Source organism: Hemitrygon akajei, chromosome 18, assembly GCF_048418815.1.
Source record: "Hemitrygon akajei chromosome 18, sHemAka1.3, whole genome shotgun sequence".
Lineage (NCBI taxonomy): Eukaryota > Metazoa > Chordata > Chondrichthyes > Myliobatiformes > Dasyatidae > Hemitrygon > Hemitrygon akajei.
The window spans coordinates 43,230,794-43,253,097 of record NC_133141.1 but is presented as its reverse complement, the minus strand read 5'-3'; the positions used below and the strand labels follow the sequence as shown (position 1 = coordinate 43,253,097).

General features: G+C 38.8%; 1 protein-coding gene across 1 annotated transcript; it reads right to left on the bottom strand.

The window, feature by feature from the left end:
- Positions 1 to 604: 604 nt before the first annotated feature.
- vps25 (vacuolar protein sorting 25 homolog) lies at positions 605 to 21,945 on the bottom strand. Its single transcript, XM_073071515.1, has 6 exons — positions 21,808 to 21,945; positions 8,359 to 8,504; positions 7,186 to 7,239; positions 6,555 to 6,643; positions 4,683 to 4,758; positions 605 to 2,998 (listed from the first exon to the last, which is right to left on the bottom strand). Exons 1-6 carry the CDS (start codon positions 21,852 to 21,854, stop codon positions 2,886 to 2,888), a joined length of 525 nt encoding a protein of 174 aa, XP_072927616.1. The 5' UTR covers positions 21,855 to 21,945; the 3' UTR covers positions 605 to 2,885.
- Positions 21,946 to 22,304: the final 359 nt, after the last annotated feature.

Here is a 22,304-nt window from a genome sequence, read left to right as displayed (position 1 = left end):
CAGTAGAGATTATAACATCATTTTAAATTGAGTGATATTAGTTGGTATTAGATTACTGAAGTTGAATAGTAACAAAGATATATTGGGATAATTGGTCTCATGATATGCAAGTACCTGTTATATTTCTTCCATGGTTGCATCTCTAATTCTTTCATAACTTACGATTCTGCAGCATCCTTTTAAATGTTAATTCATATTGATGTTGGGGGCAAATAATTTTGGACACAAGGCATGAATCATACGCATCTGGATCATCACATGCAGTACTATTTTGACATGACCTACTTTCATCTTTTGAATCGAAGTCTGTTCAAACATCTCATACTTGTAAATATCAGCAGATTAAAAAAAAAATTTTAAATTTGTTTGCACATACTTAAGGTTTCTGCATATACTTTACAAAGTTCAAACCTTCCCACTTAGACGACTAGTACATTTTCTGTCCAATGAAAAGCTGATTTTAATTTACTCTTCTGTAAGTCTTTCACTTCCATCTTGTCTTTATTTTCCTTCCTCCTTAGCCTTTTCCAATCTATTTTTATTTAACTCATGATTAGCAATCATATGCTAGGCTTATTGACAAATCATTCACTCTGACTCCATATAACATATATGAAAGAAAAATGCTTTATTTTAAAATAACTAAACCAGAAGTCCAATATAAACAAAGTCTGTATTGGGGAGGCAGTTTACAAGAAAAAAAATATCTACTTGAAACTAAATTTCAATATCTTCATCGTGTTGAATTAGTAAGGGCTGCTGTTTCTTTTCTATAACCTGTAATAAACTGACATATATTTTCTATCCATCTTTAATTAGTAGATACTTCTAACACATTTTCATCATGTTCAAAAGGCTTTCAATTAAATTAAACGCAAAACTTCTTTGACAGCACTTTCAAAATCTAGAACATCTAACACCTAGAAGGACAATAGCGATACCAGCACCTGCATCCTTCCCTCCGAAGTCACACACCATCCCGACTTGGAAATTTATCTCTATTCTTCATCACTACTGGGTCAAAAATCCTGGAACTCCCCTGTCAACAGTAACACAGCAGTATCTTTACTCATAAGCGCTTTAACAGTAATTCACCACCAACTCTGCAAGTGTAATTAGGGATGGGCAATAAATACTGGCCTTATTAGCACATCTATATTCCACAAGTGAATAAAGATAGGTCTTCCCAAAAAAGAAACTGTCAAACCTACTTAGGATACAAATACAAAACATATTTATTGTAAATCTAATTGAATGGAAAAAGATCCACCACTACAGGCCAGTTAACTCCTTAAACCAGTTGCATTCTTCCAATCTGATCATGCTTGATCCTTTTAATATTTATTCTTTAGCAACTACTATTCCTTGCTATCATTAATAAGCATCTGTTGATTTCCAGAATTCTTGAAAACAGATACGAAAATGTTCCAGATTTTCATTTCCCTTTGTGTAATGCACTTTCTGATCTTTTCCAGCTGAAATCTGAAGATAACACCCCTTTGCTCCAAGTTCACCAATCCAAGGAAAGTTTTGGTCCTTACTCTAGTGAAACCAAACACAATACCCTAAAGTTGATCGAACCATGAACTACAATCTACACTTGACCTGGAAGCCCATTTATTGGCTAGGAAGCTCTGGTGATTTGACACCTGAAGTAAGCTCCTGTAATCAAGTAGGGGAATTGAACTAGTTAACTTGTGTGTTCTGGGACAGGAAAAATGTTGTTTAAATTCAGCAAATAATATTCATTTTTAATTTGACTGACAGGATTTCAAGTAAGCAACAATAGTAACAATAAATACAAAAGGTTGAAAATTCTTTGCAGTTAATGATAAATGACTGTTCATGCTAATCAGAGCATAACTATTAGCATTAAAAAGAAAACATTTACTTTGATTACATTTTTCAGATAGATATACATTTAATTATCTCAGTACTGATTTTAAATGAAAACAAACTTTAAGGTTTATTGATTCAAAAAGGTGTGGCAACCCAAATCAGCCATCACAGTGCACCTGATCATAAAATAACTGAGAATTCAAATTTGCTGCTGAAATACACTTTTTTATATTTTTAGTACTCTAGCTAACTGAAAAAATTCTAACTCTGTCTAACTCGAGTATGCAACTGGGCCCAGGATGGAAACTGGATATAATGGCACTATCAAATTTGCACATTTCATTTTGTATCTTCATGAGGTTTGTATTCCCTAATGGAGCTATTGATATTTCACATTCATATAATATTTGCTTTTTGCTCAGGCTGGAAGTCATAAAAACTCACGTGATTCCCAATATTGACAGAGGGTTTTCCACTGTCTAATGCTTTAAGAAACTGATAGACAATAAGAAAATGCCTTTTCAAGATAGATCCAGGGACTGAAGGAAAAATTAACAAACTAATCTCTGAACATGCTGATAGGCTTTTTGGAGTTATATCACGAAGAGCTTGAGAGGATCCGCACATCATGCTATCAGTTTAATTTGTCTTTAAGCCAGCATAATCATAACTAAAGGAAGTAGGTAACATTATTGCAGGGTTTGCAATATACCATAGACTTGTTTCTTATCTCTTAACTCTGAGCCTGTACTGACTTGTAATGGTGCATTTTTGAGTCTTTTTTTTTCTTCTGTCAACACAGAAAACAGGACAGAATATTCAGTACTTGACGCCATAATCGCTTTAAGCTTAGCTGAAGAATGAAAAGGAGATTGCAGTTTCAGGTAGCCAGATTGTGCATTACAATCAAGTCAATGGTGCAACAGTGATATCTGAAGATCTGAAGTTCAATATAATTTCTTTTGGGATCTTGAATTTATTTTCATTGATAATGCTTTAATTTCTGTACGAGTCTCCAGCAGTAGGTCAGACCAACACGAGTAGCATCAGAAGAACTTGACCCCTTTACTGTCGGCAAGGGTGATAATCTCTGCTTTTCGCTCAGACTGTAGAGCTTGCAGTGCCCGTAGCAGAAGCCATTCTTCCAAACCGTGGAACTCTAGCAAGGACAGAACACAGTCATGGCTTTTAGCACTGACACCATTGCAATCTAAATAATACAATTCTATGGAAATTAACCAGTTGCTCTGAGCACATATTGGAGAACGTTGTGACATGAATTCCTTGGAAGGTAGAGCAGGCTCACCAATACTTGATGGAAAATGGCAGGAGACCATTCCTTGGCAGCGTGACACTCTTTAGACACACACACATAGAAATTTACTGGTCTCAGTCACTAATTTGCCTGTTGTGTATTTTCCTTCTTTAGGTCAAATTTAATTTGTCATCATGAACGGAAGATTAACATGTTTTGCTTAAACTCATTTCATTTTGCAGTACAATATTCTCAAACATTAAATTTTGGAAGATAGAAAAAGCTGGAAGCATGCAAGTGGATTGTCCTTGAGGTGTAATTGTAAGACCATAAGCTATAAGAGCAGAATTAGGTCATTTGGCCCACCGAATCTGCTCCGTCATTTCATCATGGCTGATCCAATTTTCCTTTCAACCCCAATCTCCTACCTTCTTTCCGTATCCCTTCACACTCTGGCCAATCAAGAATCTATGAACCTTTGCCTTAAATATACATAAAGACTTGGCCTCCACAGCTGCCCGTGGCAATGAATTCCACAAATTCACCACCCTCTGGCTAAAGACATTCCTCCTCATTTCTGTTCTAAAAGGATACTCCTCTATTCTGAGGCTCCTCTGGTCTGAGGAGTCTTCCACCATAGGAAACATCCTCTCCACATCCAGTCTATCAAGACCTTTCACCATTCGATAGGATTCAAAGAGGTCATCCTTCATTCTTCTGAATTCTGGGAAATACAAGCCCAGAGCCATCAAACACTCTTCATACGTCAAGCCATTCGATCCTGGAATCATTTTCGTGAGCCTCCTTTGAACCCTCTCCAGGTTCAGTACATCCTTTCTAAGATAAGAGGCCCAAAACTGTTCATAAGATTCCAAGTGAGGCCTCACCAGTGCTTTACAAAGTCTCAACACTGCATCCTTTTTTAAAATTGTAAATGTGTTTACCTGGTTGATGAACTGATAAGGGAGCATAGGAGGTGGGAAAGTTATAAAACACTTCCTTGCAGACTAGATGAATAAAAGTTAACCGAGTTATGCAAACTAACATAATTTAAAAAGCACAATACATAATTGTGCAGATAAGGATTATAAAAGAATACAAGGACAGGGAGAGAATTGAATTCTAGTCAATGTTAGTGAAATGGGCCAAAGTCTCCTCTTGCACTGCAGGTTCTAAGTGATTCTAAATTTGGCAGGAATTGAGGAACCATAAGAAACAATATCTTAACTTCATTGTACCAAGGCAGAATGGCTTTAAAGCAAAGTGTAATAGGATACATATACGAAAAGAGAACTGCACATTTTGAAGTAACTGACTGGTGCTTTGATCAGTATAATGGCAAAGGTTATTTATACTCATATAGGTGGTTACAAGATTGTTTTATCAGACAAACCAGGCTGTTAGCCAGATATAAAATACACCTCCGTGTTATCAGTGGAAAAGGCTTCACACAGAAAAGTGATAACATTGGGACTCAATACAATAGAAGGATATAAACAGTTTAAAATAGGAATAAACAAATGAACATGATGCCAATTAGCCTCTTGGTTCCTAAGCCAATTTAACAGCAGGTTAAAGTCCATCTTACCTTCACCTACAGTGTCATCACCATTGGAAAGTTCATAAAATGTAAATACAGAGTTTGTCAAGCCATTCTTTGAAACCTGCAGGATATTAATGTCAGATATTGACATGCAATAGATAAAATTTTAAAATGAATGGTTCTATGCATTGAGTTTAGGCACAGATAATCAAGCTAATTAACCCTAAACTTAAAGTTGCCTAACCCCTTTACTATGTGGGATTGCCATTAAATTTGAAATAATTGACAGACTGATAAAAATCAGCTCTACACAAAATGGATAAATATTTGAGATTTGATTAACATCCAGTTATCAACGACAGCCCAAGCATTCAGCCACATACTAGCTTCAGGAGACATTATTTGGTGAATGGCCAATATCCTAAGTCTATAAAGTTGTGGGAATTCCTTGGTGATTGAGGTAATGATGCTATACAAATCTATTAGCTGTTAATCTCATTGACAATTGTGAACTCCAGCAATGCACAACCTGCTTCCTTTAATGAAATCAACCGGGATCAATTAAAATTTGGGACAGGCACAAAGGGCTGAATGGCCTGTTTCTATTTTTTCATTCTTATAGGACAGTGATTGCACTTCAATGAAATTAATTATGTGAATTAATGCCAAAGCAAATTCTATGTTAAATATTATACATCTGATACAATATACTATACAAACATTATGATATTATCTACATTTCAACTTCTACCTTTGGATTAGACATGCTGCACTTTTAACTGAATTACTGTATACAGTAAACTACAACACAATTGCTTTCAACAGCATTAAGTCTTTGACACAGAAATTTTATTTTTATTTTTGCGTTTGAAATACAGCATGGTATTTTTGCGTTTGAAATACAGCCCAACGAGCCCACCCGGCCCAATTACATCATGTGACCAATTAACCTACTAACCCATACCTCTTTGGAATGTGGGAGGAAACTCAAGCACTCGGAGGAAATGCATACGATCACGGGGAGAATGTACAAACTCCTTACAGACAGTGGCAGGAATTGAACCCAGGTCACAGACACTGTAATACTGTTATGTTAACCACCATGCTACTCTGTCACCCTACTTCATAAATAATTTTACATGAACAACTTGTTTGTTCGCTGAACTCAGGATAGCTTTGATGAAATCTATTTTTGGATTTTCTTTATATAATCAGCATCAAAATACACTGGGGTCAGATATCTGCGAGATGCAGTCTTGCTTCATCAGAATGGTATTTCTATTTAACATATATTTTTGTAGCCTCTAATGACATGTGCAGCAAGTCTATTTGGCTGATTATGTTTAGTTTATAAATGAACTGCTTTCAGTTGGACTCTTGCATCCTAAAGCATGGAGTCTTTAATTGCGTCATTCATACTATTTGAAAGGGAAGAGACAACCTACTACCAAACCTTTTGAATATATAGTCCTTACAAGCTCATCAGGCCAGTGCTTATGCCAGTTTCCATGGCGTGAAGCAACTGAGAGTACGCGATTCCCCCCTCCCCACCCCCAGATAGGACGCCCGTATATCACATTTTGAATATATAGGCAGGCTACTAAATATTTAAGGTACTGATTGTTTTTTTTAAAGTACAACACTTCCATTGCTATTCTTTTGTTTATTTTTTTTTGGAAATTTAGTTTCAAGAAGGATAAAATGTGATGAGCTGGTCTTTGTTCCAAACAGTTGCTGTTTAGAAAGATCTGCCTTTTAACATTATTAGCCAGTCAAAATAAATGCATCAAATAAAACAAATATTAATACAGAGAATTAATTTTACAACCCTCCAGATATTTGCCAGGATATTAACTGCAGTGTCTGAAATTTGTTACAAGAATATATGTGGAAAGTAGTCAGCAAGCTACTTCTTACCCACTGATACACAAGTTTTCCCCATTCTTCTGGTCTCCTCCACATAATGAGACAGCGAGTTTTATTTTTATCAATCCATTCTAAGTTTCCTGAAAGTAAAAAAAATGGAGATACATTCCATAATGCTTAAGCTACATATTCCCCGATATCAAGTTCAGCACATAAGCAGGAAAGGAATATTGTTTTTTTAAACAACTATTCAATTATCATATCAAAATTTAAACATCCAGTATTTGTCTATTTCTTCATGATGGGTCACTTAACCAAAACAATCTTAGGGGAATCTGAAAATCAAAATAAACTGAAGATGCTGTAAATATGAAATTAAAAATGTTAGAAAACCCCCAGGTCAGATAGCATTTGCCCTGGGTCACAGATATCTTGTTTCCATCTTTGCTGAGATCAGCTATCACAACATAAACCTTACTCTGCATGAGCCAGTAACATAGCATGTGATTTGTATACTTACTAAACCAGCAAGAGGGCAGTGAGCAGCTGAGGTAATTATTAAGTTTATACATAAAGATAGGAATGCAACATACAAAGAAGCATTTTATTCTAACTTTACTTAATTTATTTAAAAAAATCTCATCTCAATTTCTGAGAAGACCGAATAACGCAATTTACTAACCTTTCTTCCGGAGTTCTTCTAATACAACTTGGATAGCTTCTAAGGGAAACTTCCCTTCAAACTGAAGTTAGGGAAAATGTTTTACTTTGCAACTTTTCTTGACTATATCCCATCTACAATGATTAAGGCATTCTATTAACAATGAAGTACTTTTGAAGTGTGTAGTGCTAGAATATGGGAAATGTGGAAAGCAGCACATAAGAAATATGCAAAGGAATAATGAGCAGATAGACTGTTTAAAGGATAACTATTAGCTATTTCAGCAGGGATAATACCTAAATCTTTCTTGAAAGAGCTCCATAGGTTCTTTTACATGCTTTACAGAACAATTCAAGGACTCCAATTCAAAGGCTTTTTGGACAGCATCTCTACAGTACAGTAGTCAGAATCAGAAACAGGTTTAATATCACTGGCATAGGCTGTGAAATTGGTTGTCTTTGCAGCAGCAGTATAATTCGATACATAATAAGAGAAAAAAGACTGAATTATTGTAAGTATAAATATCAAGTAGTTCAGTTAAATAAGTAGTTCAAAATGAGAGAAAAAAAGAAAAAGTAGTGAGGTAGTGTTCATGGGTTCAATGTTCATTCAGATTGCAGAGGGAAGAAGCTGTTCCTGAATCACTGCATGTGTGCCTTCAAGCTCCTGTTATTAACACTGAGAACAAGGCATGACCTGGGTGTTGGGGTCATTAATGATGAATGCCACCTTTTTGAGGTACAGTATCGCTCCTTGAAGATGTCCTGGATACTACAGAGGCCAGTGCTCATGATGGAAACGACTAAGTTTACAACTCTCTGCAGCTTATTTCAATCCTGTGTCTTCCTTTAGTATGACAGTGGAGTGGTAGCTTAGATTTTTGTGCTTGAACTCCTGAGGGCAGTTTTGGACCCAAAACCTTCACTCCGAACAGAAAGTGCAACCAACTGAGTCAAGGCTGCTGCAGAAGATGAACAGTTCTTTTAGAAAGGTAGCACAAATGTGGTAGCCATGTACAATTCTGCAAAATTCCAAACATCTATGAAATCTAATGTTGATAGGTGAAATACAAAAAAAACGCTAAATCTACTGTATAATGAAGATTAACAAACACTACACCTGAATCTATTGTACTGACAAACACTAAATCTAAACACTAAATTTACTGTCTAATGCAGATTAGCAAAAGGATACTTTGGATCTTCTTATTGCTGAACAGTGGGCTTTCTTGGGCCTCCAAAACATCAATAGTGTAAAGCTTGTGATAGCGTAGATAGGAGAGCACCAGTGAGCACCATGCCGCCAGTTGCTTGCGCTGTGTGTTAACATTTGGTTGTAGTCTGGCAATAAAAAAACACAGAATTATGTGGGTAAGAAAATGTCTTTAGTTAGTAGGTTATTCTTAAAAACTACTCGTTACTTGGCCTTATAGTGATAAGTGTATCAGCAAACCAATGTACTCGCAGGAAACGTTTTGACATTTTGTCAAAGTAATAGAACAGCAATTGCAAATTCTAATACAAGTTGACTCCCCAATGCATCAATATTGGTGCAATTGTAATACTGAAACATGTGAATACGAGTGTAGCACTCAGGTTAATCCTTATTCCTCACATTTAATGTAGGTACATATTGAGATGGGTACTTATCTGATTAAATATCTTCATACATAAATACACTCAAGTCAATAACAACACTTCTTACAAGATTAATAGTAACTATATTCCAAGACCTCATCAGGATTTTAACTGCTTCAAATTAGTTATAAGTTTATTGGGTGTGTTGCACATTCAGATGCTTAATTTTGAAATGTAAATGTGATGTTAGTGTTCTAGCATGCATCTAACAAGTGAATAAGTATTGGATTAATGCGTAGGCTCAAAAACATAAGCAAGCTTTGGAGTATTTCTGGAATAGAGAATTTCATTTATGACAACATAACGAAGGCCAGCATCCTAAAATCCCTTATTGGCCTTCATTACCCAGACCAAAGAATACAAGAGCAGAGAGGTTATGATACACTTTATAAAACATTAGATTTGCCATAGCTGAAGTACTGCACATGGCTTTAACTGTTACACTTATGTACTGAGCCTATGCATTATATGACAGAAGACTGGATAGGCTGGCTTTATTTTTCTTGGACTGAAGAAGGACAAGAGGGGACCTGGGCTTAGACAGGGTAGATAGCAGAAACTTTCCCCATAATAGAGGTACCTAAAGTTAGAGGGTATACAAGGTTCAGAGTGGCCTGAACCTTTTCATCCAGAGGATGGTTGGAGCTTGGAACACACTGCTTGAAAAGGTATTACTGACATTTAAGCATCTAAAAAAAAGCAGTCTACAGATGAAGTACTGGTAAATGGATTAGAAAAGATGGATACTTGATGGTCAACATGGATACCGTTGGCCAAAGGGGCAATTCTTTGCTAAATGACTGTAATAGTTTAAGAAATTCTTTCTGTTATTCCTCAAGTATTCCACACACAGGCTCAACTACCAATGTTTGCTTCTGTATTCTTCCAGCTATTGATAACATTGAGGCCTACTCTGCATTCACATATCCACACTCCATTTCATGCAAGCTGTCTGACAACTAACATTACACTCTCAAATCATTCTAAAATTAGCCTCAATGTCCTTTGTCCTGTGCTTATAGTGTGAAATTCAATCCAGTTTACCTACTCAAACTTTCACATCTTAATTATATGTTTGAATCTCTGTAAATTTTCAAATTGGATGAACAATCTTTCGATTGGGAATAGATTAAACGGAAAAGGACTGATTGCCTTGTGAAACATTAACTATTAATAATACTTGGTAAGACTTAGTCAGTAAAACATAACTATACCCTATGAACTCATTTCTGTAAGCTCTTGTATTTATCTATAGTTTAGATGACAGTTTGTAAGGAAAGGAAAAAGCCATGCAGTTCTCCTGTTCTTGCCTTACAGCAAGCATGTCAGTAATCAAAAATCTGGATTTATATTAACTTCACCATTTACCTTATGACTGCGAGTTTGCCCACAAATAAATTCACAAAAAATCATTAAGTAGGAGATTAAAAGATGTTGTGCAGTCTCTCAGAAATATGTACAATTGAAAAAGTGCTTTGCTCCCTATTACATTTACTTAGATGCTGCGACTGCTGTAAAGAATTGGTACTTTTGCTTAAATTTTCTGCTAATCTTTGACAGTACTGAGAAAGTGTGTCCAATATCCACAAGTTCATTCTTTTTTGTATTAATCATTCTATATTTAGTATCCCTTATCCAAGCACCAATCATTACTGGTGACAGTGAATAGCCAAATTAACATCCACTGACGTTTGTGGTTAACCTTTGGATTTTTGTTTCTTGTAGTCTCTATTAAACGATGAAGTTATATTTCCCAATAACTGAGACAAACAGCCAGTGAGGCTTCATTAGTTACATTTTCCCCCCAGAATACCACGTCATCCTGCTTGAAGAGTCCTTCCCAAATCTAAGCATGGTTAAACAAGCATGAATTGTCTAATCACAAAGATTTATTGCTAGGTGTCTGCAGAGCTCTTTATTTGTCTCTCTTTCACCTTTGCCTCATTTCTCAACCACAAAATGGTGGAAAACAATGGGGGAAGGAACACAACAATGAAAAATATTCCACTGCTCAACTCTGTATGGTTTTGTTGTTTCCCCCCCTGGAGAATCATTCAATTGTGAGAGGTGAGATACTGGTGGCAGACTACTTGTCTGCAAACATGCCCAATTCTGTGCTCACTGGGCACTCAGTTATAAGCAGCACGAGCTCTAGATGGAAACCATGAACATTGCCTCATTATTCCTTTTTTTTGCACTATTTATTTTGTAATTTATAGTAATTTTACACCTTTACATTGTACTGCTGCTACAAAACAACTGACTTTATGCCATAGAATTCAGTGACAGTAAACCTGATTCTAGTTGGAAATGTTGCTGGGCTACAGCAATACCTGGATTAAGTACAAGTACAACCTGAGCAACCAAAATAAAATGAAGGATTTATGTTCATACCCTACTGCAGTACTGTGCAAAAGTCTCAGATATATATCAATGTAGAGCGGATAGCGAGTTTGTAAATCTGGCGGGAGCCAAAGGATGTTGGGAATGGTGAGGGTGGAACGCTGCGGGAGGATTTTGGGACAGGTGGCAGAGAAGGAGTGCCAGGGGCGGGGGATGGCAACATACTTTGAGTCCAAATGATTGGTTTATTGACCATTGCAGAATGCCTCTCTGATGCTTCCTGTTCCCTCCCCTCTCCCTTCCTCTTTTCCCAACCATGATCCCCTTCTCTGTGCCTTCTTCCCACTCTCAATCCACAATACAGACCACTATCACAATCAGGTTTATCATCACTGACATGTCATGAAATTTCTTTTTCAGTGTGGCAGCACTACAGTACGATACATAAACTTACTAGAGTATTGTGGAAAAGTCTTAGGCACCCTCGCTATATTTATGAGCCCAAGACTTTTGTACAGTACTGTATATCCACCTCACTAGTGGCACTCATGCCTTCTGGTTTGTCAGCTCCAAGGTTTGGAATTTTCTTACTAAATCTCTTTGTCTCACTCTATTTCTTCTTCTAAGACATTCAATAAAATACCACATTGCTTGAATTTGTATTTATTTGTCCCAATTTATTCCAGTTGTGTCAATTTTTTGTCTTCTGTGAAGCACCTCGGGATATTTTCCATCATTATAAAGGCTCCTTCCTGTTCTGGCAAAATTTGCAAGGCTGATGACAGGATTAACCAGTATTTCCTGTCCAACATGATGAAATGAGATTGATAGGGAACTGTTCTCATATCTACCAATCAGCTTCAGGCTTGTATTTATTTTGTGCCTTTCTCAACCTCAGCATGATATAAATAATGCTTCTCCCAATGAATGCCTTTTGTAGACACTAGTAATATAAAACACATAGCAGTCAATTTTCACATAGTACCTCTTCAAAAAGCAGTGGAGTAATAACTGGATAAATAATCATCCAGGAAACCAACTACAAGGTTACTTAAGAGATCAGTTTTAACTTTTCACATAAAAACAACAACTTTTGACAATGCAACCTGCTTTTGGAACCCTAAAAAAGTGTAAGCCTAGAGTTTTGGGCTTAAGCTTTTAAATTGGCCTTGAATGTACAAACCTCAGATTCAAACTTGACAGTGCTTCTCAAGTGCATCACAACTGAGAAAAATAATACAGAAAATTTCAGTGAAAAGTGCAACAAAGAACAATGTTCTAGGGAACAACTATTAAAATGAATGAAATGATGCTGTTGTTAGTTTCTTCGGCTGCTCAGGGAAAACAGGAAAGTGCATATACAGGTGTACCCCGTTTTTCGAATGTTCGCTTTATGACACCTCGCTGTTACAAAAGACCTACATTAGTTACCTGTTTTCGCTAACAGAAGGTGTTTTCACTGTTATGAAAAAAGGCAGCGCGTGATAAACGGCAGCGCGTGCGCCAAGCAGCCAAGCTCCTCCCCCGGAACTGCATTCTAGCCGGCATTGCTTAAACACGTGCCTGTGAGCATCTGTGCTTTATGTTGATTTATTTTGTGCATCCGTTAGCAAGATGAGTTCTAAAGTATCGGAAAAGACTAAAAGAGTGGGTAAGGGTGTTACACTTAGCGTAAAACTAGACATAATAAAGAGTTTCGATCATAGTGAACGAAGTAAAGATATAGTGAGTTTGGCTAAGGGTTTGTGGAAGTTGACGAAGATGATGTTGAAGAGGTTTTGGCATCCCATGACCAAGAACTGAGAGATGAAGAGCTGATGAAGAGGAAAGGATAACAATTGAAGCCGAACGCAGTAGCAAATGGCCTGAAAGTGAAGTCGTCCAGGAACTGAACGTGAAGCCATTGCGTGAGATATTCGCTGTGATTGACAACGCTGCAATGATTGCAGAAAAGTATGACTTTAATTTTGAAAGGGTACGTAGGTTTAGGGCATATTTGCAGGATGGTTTGAGTGCTTACAAAGAACTGTATGACAAAAAATGCGCGAGGCTAAGCAGTCAAGCATACTGTCGTTTTTCAAGCCTTCCACATCAGCCACAGCAGACGACGAAACTCGACCTGCGACATCGAGGCAGGCAGACATAGAAGAAGGTGACCTGCCTGCCCTGATGGAAACAGACGACGATGAGATAACACCCCAGTGTCCCACCACCCCAACCTCCAATGACTCAGCCTAACACACCATCAGTGTACTCGCTGTCTTCCCGATTCCAGTAAGTGAAACTACACTGTACATACATTATTTCTACTTTATATAGGCTGTGTATTTTCATGTGTTATTTGGTATGATTTGGCAGCTTCATAGCTTAAAGGTTACTGGAAAGAGTGCTTTTGCTGAGCGCGCTTGCGCCGAGTGTTTTTGCCACGATTGCTGCCGAGAGCATTGCGTGAGATTTTCGCTGTGGTGGACAGTTGCTTCAATGATTGCAGAAAAGTATTCCTACTTTATATAGGCTGTGTATTTATCAGATCATTCCTGCTTTTACTATATGTTACTGTTATTTTAGGTTTTATGTGTTATTTGGCATGATTTGGTAGGTTATTTTTTTGGGTCTGCGAACACTCACAAATTTTTCCCATATATATAAATGGTAATTGCTTCTTCACTTTACGACATTCCAGCTTACGAACCATTTCATAGGAACGCTCTACCTTCGAATAGTGGAGGAAACCTGTAATTCAAGGCTGTGAATGACAAGTTTAAGACAGAAATACTGCTTTCAAAGTTCAAAGTAAGTTTATTATCAAAGTGTACATATGTCACCATATACAACCCTGAGATTCATTTTCTTCCAGGCATACTCAATAAATCCATAATAAATAAAATAGCCATACAGTAACAGATTCAATGAAAGACCACACCAATTGGTCATTCAACCAGTATGCAAAAGACTGTGCAAATGCAGAAAGAAAGAAATAATAATAATAAATAAATAGGCAATAAATATCGAGAATATGTGAATGATGAGTCATTGAAAGTGACCCCATAGGCTGTGGGAACAGTTCAGAGATGGGGCAAGTGGAGTTGAGTGAAGTTATCCTCTTTGGTTCAACAACCTGATGGTTGAGGGGTAATAACTGTTCCTGAACCTAGTGGTGTGGGTCCTGAGGCTCCTGGACCTTCTTCCTGATGGCAGCAATGGGAAGAGAGCATGTTCTGGGTGGTGGGGTTCTCTGATGATGGATGCTGCCTTCCTGCGACAGCACTCCACGTAGATGTGCTCAATGGTGGGGAGGGCTTTGCCTGTGATGGACTGGGCTGTATCCAGTACTTTTTGTAGGATTTTCCATTCAAGAGCATTGGTGTTTCCACACGAGGCTGTGATACAGCCAGTCAATATACTATGCACTGCACATCTATACACGTTTGTCAAAGTTTAGATGTCATGCCGATCTTTGCAAACTCCTAAGGAAGTTACACAGAATGTCATCAAATGTTGCAATAATAGTTTATAAGTGAGACTAATGACCATTCAATGCAATGCTGGGTAAGTTGTCAAGAATACAATCAAACGTTGAGGATGATTACTTTCCTTATCTGCACATATTTGGTGCATTGCTATGTTATGGAGCCAGACTGGCAGCAGATTTTTCTTCCAGTTCATGTTACAATAGAGGGTTCTACGAAAGTCAACAGAGAACTCAAGAAGAAACTTATTTATCTAAGCTGGGAATGCAACTACTGCAACTGGAGTTGCTGTAAGGGGAAATGCTTGAAGGGAATAATACTGATGTATTGTTGATGATGACGATACCACTGTTGTCTGAATTAAAGGTGGTGAAGAATCAGCATATAGAAGATTGAAAATCTGGTTGAGTGGTGCCATAACAACCACCCTTCATTCAATGTCAACAAAACGAAAGGGTTGATTTATCAGCTACAAGAGGAAGAAGCTGGAGGTCCAAGAGCCAATCCTCATTCGGGGATTCGAGATGGAGAGCATCAATAACTGTTAATTAATCACAATAGTACCTCGACTTTCTTAGTAGTTTGTATAGATTCAGCATTTCATCAAAAACTTTTGACAAACTTCTATAAATGCACAGCGGAGAGTATCCTAACTGGCTGCATCACAGCCTGGTATGAAAACACAAGTGCCCAGGAATGGAAAAGACTACAGAAAGTGGTGGATACAGCCCAGTCCATCACAGGCAAATCCCTCCCCACCACTGAGAATATTTACATAGAGTGTTGCCACTAGAAAGCAACATCCCTCATTAAAGACCCCCACCATCCAGACCATGTTCTTTTCTCACTCCTACCATCAGGAAGGAGGTACAGGAGCCTTAGGTCCTACACTACCAGGTTCAGGACCAATTATTACCCTACAACCATCAGGCTCCTGAATCGGCATGGATAACTTCAATCACCACTACTGTGAACAGATTCTAAGACCTTCTGACTCACTTTCAAGATCCCTTTACAACTCAGATTCTCAGTATTATTTTTATTTGCACAATTTATCTTTTTTTTGCACATCGGTTGTCAGTCTTTATGTACAGTTTTTCATAAATTCTAATTGTATTTCTTTATTTTCCTGTAAATGCCTGCTAGAAAAAAATTCTCAAAGTAATGTAAGGTTACATAACTGTACTTTGATAATAAATGATTTTTGACTTTGTATTATGGGAACAACAGACAAACATGTTAGAGAGAAAGGAAAACAAGACTTACATAAGGAAAGATTGCAGAAAAAAATTATGAGGATGTTGCCAGGACTTGAAAGACTAAGTTATAGAAAAGGTTACGCAGGCTGGAGCATTATTCATTAGTGCATATTAGAATGAGGGGTGATCTTACAGAGGTGTATAAAAACACACGGAGCATAGATAGAGTGAGTCTTTTTCCTCAAGGTTAAGGAATCAAGAACTAGAGTGTATAGGTTTAAGACAGGGGTTCCCAACCATTTTTATGCCATGGACCAATAACATTAACCAGATTGGGAACCCCTGGTTTAAGGAGAGAGGAGAGAGATTTAATAAGAACTTATGGGGCAACTTTTTCACCCTGAGGGTGGTTCGTATATGGAATGAACTGCCAGAAGATGTGGTTGAGGCAGGTACATTAACATTTAAAATGCAATTGGACAAGGATGTGGACAGGAAGTTAGAGGGATATGGACCAAACAGGACTAATTTAATGGGCATCTCAGTCAGCATGGACCAGTTGGGCTCAAGAGCCTTTCCTCCATGCTGTATGACTCCAGGAGGAACAATCAAAATAGGCTTGAGCAGAGTGTAAGTGTCAGTGTGGCCTGCTTTGGCCAAAAACCCGCCTTCTGTGCTGTATATCCCACGTAATGCCAAGCAACACACACAAAATGCTGGAGGAACTCAACAGGTCAGGCAGCATCTATGGAAATGAACAAACAGTCAATGTTTCAGGCTGACACCCCTTTTCAGGGCTGAGAAGGTCGGGGGAAGATGCCAGAATAAAAAGGGTGGGGGAAGGGAAGGAGGACTAGCTAGAAGTTGATGGGTGAAGCCAGGTGGGTGGGAAAGGTAAAGGGCTGGAGAAGAGAGAATCTGATAGGAGAGGAGAGTGGACCATAAGAGAATGGGAAGAAGGAGAGGACCCGGGGGAGGTGACAGGCAGGTGAGAAGAGGCAAGAGGCCAGAGTGTGGAATACACTAGAAGATGGAAGGGGGAGGGGAAAATTTAATTACCAGAAGGTGAAATTGATGTCCATACCATCAGGCTAGAGGCTCCCCAGACAAAATATGAGGTGTTGCTCCTCCAACCTGATAGGGGCCTCATTGTGGCAGAAGAGGAGGCCATGGACCAACATGTCAGAACGGGAATAGGAATTAAAATGTTTGGCCACCGGCAAATTCCGCTTTTGGCTGATGGCGTGGAGGTACTCGACAGAACAGTCCCCCAATTTACAGTGGGTCTCGCCAATGCCTTGGAGGGTTAATGATTTCAAATATAAACATTGCCTTTGGTTAAAGGGTTTGTTTGTGCTGTTTTTAGACAAAGGTTATGACACTCATGCTTCTATAACCTCTTAATATATGAGATGATTAATCAACATCTCCAATGTACTGTTCACTCAGCTGGTACGATCAATGCCGTAAAGAGAAAATTGTTCAGAACACAACACACAAGTTAGGAGAGATGGTAAATCATTTGGCCCCTTGAATCTGCTTTGTACTTCATTCAATAAGCTGATGGCTGATCTGATTGTAACCTGAACAGCTCATCTACATTTTTGCTTATCAAGAATTTATCTAACTTTGCCTTTAAAACATTCAAAGGCTCTACTTCTACTGTCCTTTCAAAACAAAATGCCAAATTCTGAAAATGCAGAATTATCTTATTTCTGACTTAGAGAGTACCTCTTCTTGAATCGTTGTAGACTCTCCCACAACACAAAACATCTCTCTGCATCCACTCAGTCAAGACTCCTCAGGATCTTGTTTCAATCAAGTCACCTCTACTGTTTTAAACTCCATGAATATAAGCCTAGCCTATTCAGCCTTTCTTCATAAGACTACCTGTTAATTCAAGGGATCAGTCTAGTATACCACCCCCGAGCTACTTACAATTATCTTTATTTAGAACATAAGTTAGAGAACAGTACAACACAGGAGCAGGCTCTTTGGCCCACAATGTTCTGCCAATCCAATTAAATTAGCAATCAAATGAGCAATCAAACTAATCTCCTCTGCCTACACAATGTCCATATCCTTCCATTTCCATACAATTAGAATCAGAATCACTTCATTGCCAGTATGTGAAATATACCAGAATTAATTGTGGTTCAGTGCTAAGCATAAAACACAGGACAACACCATAACTGACAACACAATAGCAATCAACAATTTGCAAGTCAATAGTGCAAACAGTCATAAGCAATCAACAATTAGCAGAACAGTCACATGCGCAAATGTCAATAATCATACTTAAATGAATGTGAACATACGAACAGATAAAATAATTATCCACAGAACAAGGATACAGTGCTCAATTCTGGTCGCCTCACTACAGGAAGGACGTAGAAACCACAGAAAGGGTGCAGAGGAGACTTACAAGGATGTTGCCTGGATTGGGGAGCATGCCTTATAAGAATAGGTTGAGTGAACTCGGCTTTTTCTCCTTGGAGCGACGGGGGATGAGAGTTGACCTGATAGAGGTGTACAAGATGATGAGAGGCATTGATCGTGTGGATAGTCAGAGGCTTTTCCCCAGGGCTGAAATGGCTAGCATGAGAGGACACAGTTTTAAGGAGTTGGGGAGTAGGTACAGAGGAGATGTCAGGGGTAAGTTTTTTTACGCAGAGAGTGGTGAGTGCATAGAATGGGCTGCCGGCAGCGGCGGTGGTGGAGGCGGAAACGATAGGGTCTTTTAAGAGACTCCTGGATGGCTACATCGAGCTTAGAAAAATAGAGGGCTATGGGTAAAGCCTAGGTAGTTCTAAGGTAGGGACATGTTCAGCACAGCTTTGTGGGTTGAAGGGCCTGTAGTGTGCTGTATGTTTTCTATGTTTCTAAGGAGAACAACAAAGACCATTTAGCAGATCTGTGCAGATTCAGTTAGGCTATTACACCTGAATGAGTTTTGTTGAGAAGCTGGATAGTTACAGGAAAGAAGCTTTGGAGATGATGTGTAGTCCTGGTGGTGATGGACTTGTAGCGTCTCCCTGATGGCAATTTTATGAATAGTGACTGCGAGGGTGGGTGGAGTCAGCAGTAATTTTTCCAGTTCTTTTCTTTGCTCTGACAATGAGCATGTCTTCTAATGTTGGTAGCTGTCAGCCAATGTTCTCCGCTGAGTGGACCACTCGCTATAACCTGGACTTGGAGAGGGAGCAGGAGGCTGGACGAAACCAAACGTTGATAGAGGTGGTCACAACACTCCCAATGATGGCTGAGTAAAAATTCAACAGGATACGCCCTCAGATGTTAAGGTCTATCTAAATGTCTCTTAGTATCTGCCTCTACCACCATCCAAGCAGCGTATTCCAGGCACTCACTATTCTCTGTGTAAAAAAACTTACTCCTCACATCTCCCTTGAAATGACCCCATCTCATCTTAAGTGGATGCTCTCTTTCCTTTCTTAAATAGAGAGACCAATCAGCTTAAAATTATACCCCCTGGTATTGTCCATCTCACCCTAAGAAAAAGTCTCTGGATATCTGCTCGATCTATGCTTCTTCTCATCTTGTACACCTCTATCAAGATATCTCTCACCCTCCTTTGCTCCAAAGAGAAAAGCCTTAGCTCGCTCAATCTATGCTCTTAACATGTCTTCCAGTCCAGGCAGTATCCTGGTAAATCACCTCTGCACCCTCTCATCAAGTAACTCATCTCTTCACTGCCTAAAGCCGCCTTTTTATTGACAAAAGTGCAAATCAGGAACATGTCAGAATATTCTTCACACATCTGGCTGAGTCTAACTCCAACAACAATCAAAAATCCCTGCACCATCCGGTTAAAACAGCCTGACTGCTTGTTCTAACCTAAATATTTATGCTAGAAATTAAGTCACCATGACACATTTTTCTGTGCTATGTGATTCAGCTGCTGTAAGCAATAAACAAAGGAAAATCAGGTTATTACAGTATGACCTGTGAAGTCTGACATTTGCTCTCCTCTAATGCCTAACACAGGAAGATGCCTGGACATGAACACAGGCATCAAATGGCATACCATTCACATCTGGATGCTGCACTTGGCATTTTTATTCTCAATGCAATGAACCATACTGTCTGTAAGTCAAGGGTGCAAAACAGGCTCCCAACACACACGTGAGGCCTGCTTTGTAGTAACAGAAGCTGAACTCCCAATGCAGGAGCCAGGTGGTCACTGGGATCTCCAGTCAAGTTAGATCTCTTTGAAGTTATGTGCTTAGTGGTTTTTCTTTCAGACATCCCATCCATCTACTCCTCAGTTAAATAATCACCTGAATCACCAGCCAACTCCACTCACCACCCTATTCCAAACTTTCAATCCATCAGCTACTTGAACTGATCCTTCTCCCTGATCAACAGGCGAGATGACCACCTTTACTCTAGCCCCTAACTTTAATCACAGGCTCTTATCACTTGTTCTCTCCCCCCCCCACTTTGATTCTCACCACCAAGTGGCTCTCTCTGGACCTGGATGCAAACCCTAACTATCTGACTTTTGGTTGGACATTTTGAACTGGCTTAATAGGTAAAGAATGTCCTTTGTTCATTTAAGGCCAATTCAGCAGCACCCAATGACTTGGACATTGGATACTATTTAATTTCCAGGTAGTTAGTCTAGCATCAAAATGGCAGCTTGTGTACTGCACAGTAGCTGTTTATTACACCTCTGCAGGTAAGTGAGGAAATTCAGACTTTCACCACTGATGGCTCATGATTACGTCAAACATAAGATGTGTTCTACCAGTTCCTAAACAGTTCTCCCCCTTCTGCAAAGGCAGCTACTGCACAGAACACACAAGATGCAATTTTCCTTTCTGTTTTTGCACTATTCCAACTTGAAAATAAATCACTACCCATGTATCTTTGCTGGGTCCAAGTCCTGGAATTCCCTAAAAAATGGTACTTTAGGTATATTTTCATCTTGGAACCTTAGTCATCAAAAAATGCAGCTTATCATCACCGTCTCATGAGCATTTAGAAATGATTGCTCCATAATCTCTGAAACCCTGAGCACCTTATGACACTTACAATTCAGGGTGTTAACTAGCACTACCCTTTTAAATGATGTCACAAGGTCCTTAGCAGCTATTGCAAAATATTTCACCCCTCCCGCTTAAAATAAAAAAAAATTGAAATATCTCTGTATTGGTGCAATAGACTTGCTTTCCACAACAGGCAACTTTCATATATGGTGACTTTGTATTTTGAAGAATATTACTAAAAACTTGTCTGTATTTTCTCTAATGATCAGAATGAAATTACTTTCTCCAATACAGCATTTGGATTCGGTAAGTGGGTGGATAGGTTTGGTACCAAGGAGCCAGGAATATTCTTGCATCAAAGGAGAGGATGATTGCCCTCTATTTTTTGGGTTAGAGAAAGAATTTGGGACAGGAGTTTAACAAACCTGGTTTCAGGAGATGAAAACACAGTGTTCCTCTATCCCATACAGGCCAAGGCAGGGAAGGGTGCATCCTAAGATTGGAAGTAGGCTAATTGGTCAAGACTGGAGAGCAACCGCCTGGTTTCAGAGGTGCGGTATTTAAATTATAAGGGAGCGGGGAAAGTTATACAGAGTGGTAAACTGTTTGTGTGTCTAAATTGTTGCACGAGATACGTTCGTTGCATGTAAAAAGATACCCTGGGCCCAGGGAGAGGAATACGTCTGGGCTAGGGAGCTTGCTGCAAGGTGATGGCTAAATTTTGGAAAGGTCTGAGATAAGGTGGCAATTGGGAGAATTGAAGTGTCCACAGAGGAAGATACTTCAGGGTTCGGGCCTTGACTCACGAAGTGGTGATACACGGGTGGCTAGAGTCGGGGAGGCGACTCTTCCTCGTTCCCCATTGACAACTTCCTCTGTGACGATCTCAGCGGGAAACGTCTATCCATCCGATCTCGGTCTCTTGTTCGGTTCATTTGCTTTATTTCACATCTCCCGGGTGAAAAGCGAATCAAATGCGACTTACGTGTAGAAAGGAGGGAAGTTATATTGCCAGGGCCACTCAAAACTCATGGCGGAGGCCGCAACCGGTGGCGCTGCTGTCTTCCTGTTCCCCCTACACCAGCGAACGCTGTCAAAACATCCCACATCAAACAGTTCCTACCGCGCTCAGACCTTAGCAAGTCGAACTCTGAACTCTCGCTTTCATTTCACACTGCCTTATTTTTGCAGGGAGTCAGAATCAAGAAGTGTTGGAAATAAGAATTGAAAGATAATTAAATATGTAGACAATTTTTGCTGTGTTTTTGCAATAATTTTAACTTTGGTCTTATGGCATTCACTATTTTATTTAAAATAATTGTTTTTTTTTAGGAATAAACAGCTTTCCAGTCCACAGCAGACTTAAAGGGATGATGGGTCAACATGTAATTAGATATGTGTCACGAAACCATTCTTTTTCTAAATAAATTAATCCATGCCACACTTTTTGATTCCTTGGTTAGTCATCATTTATTCAAGATA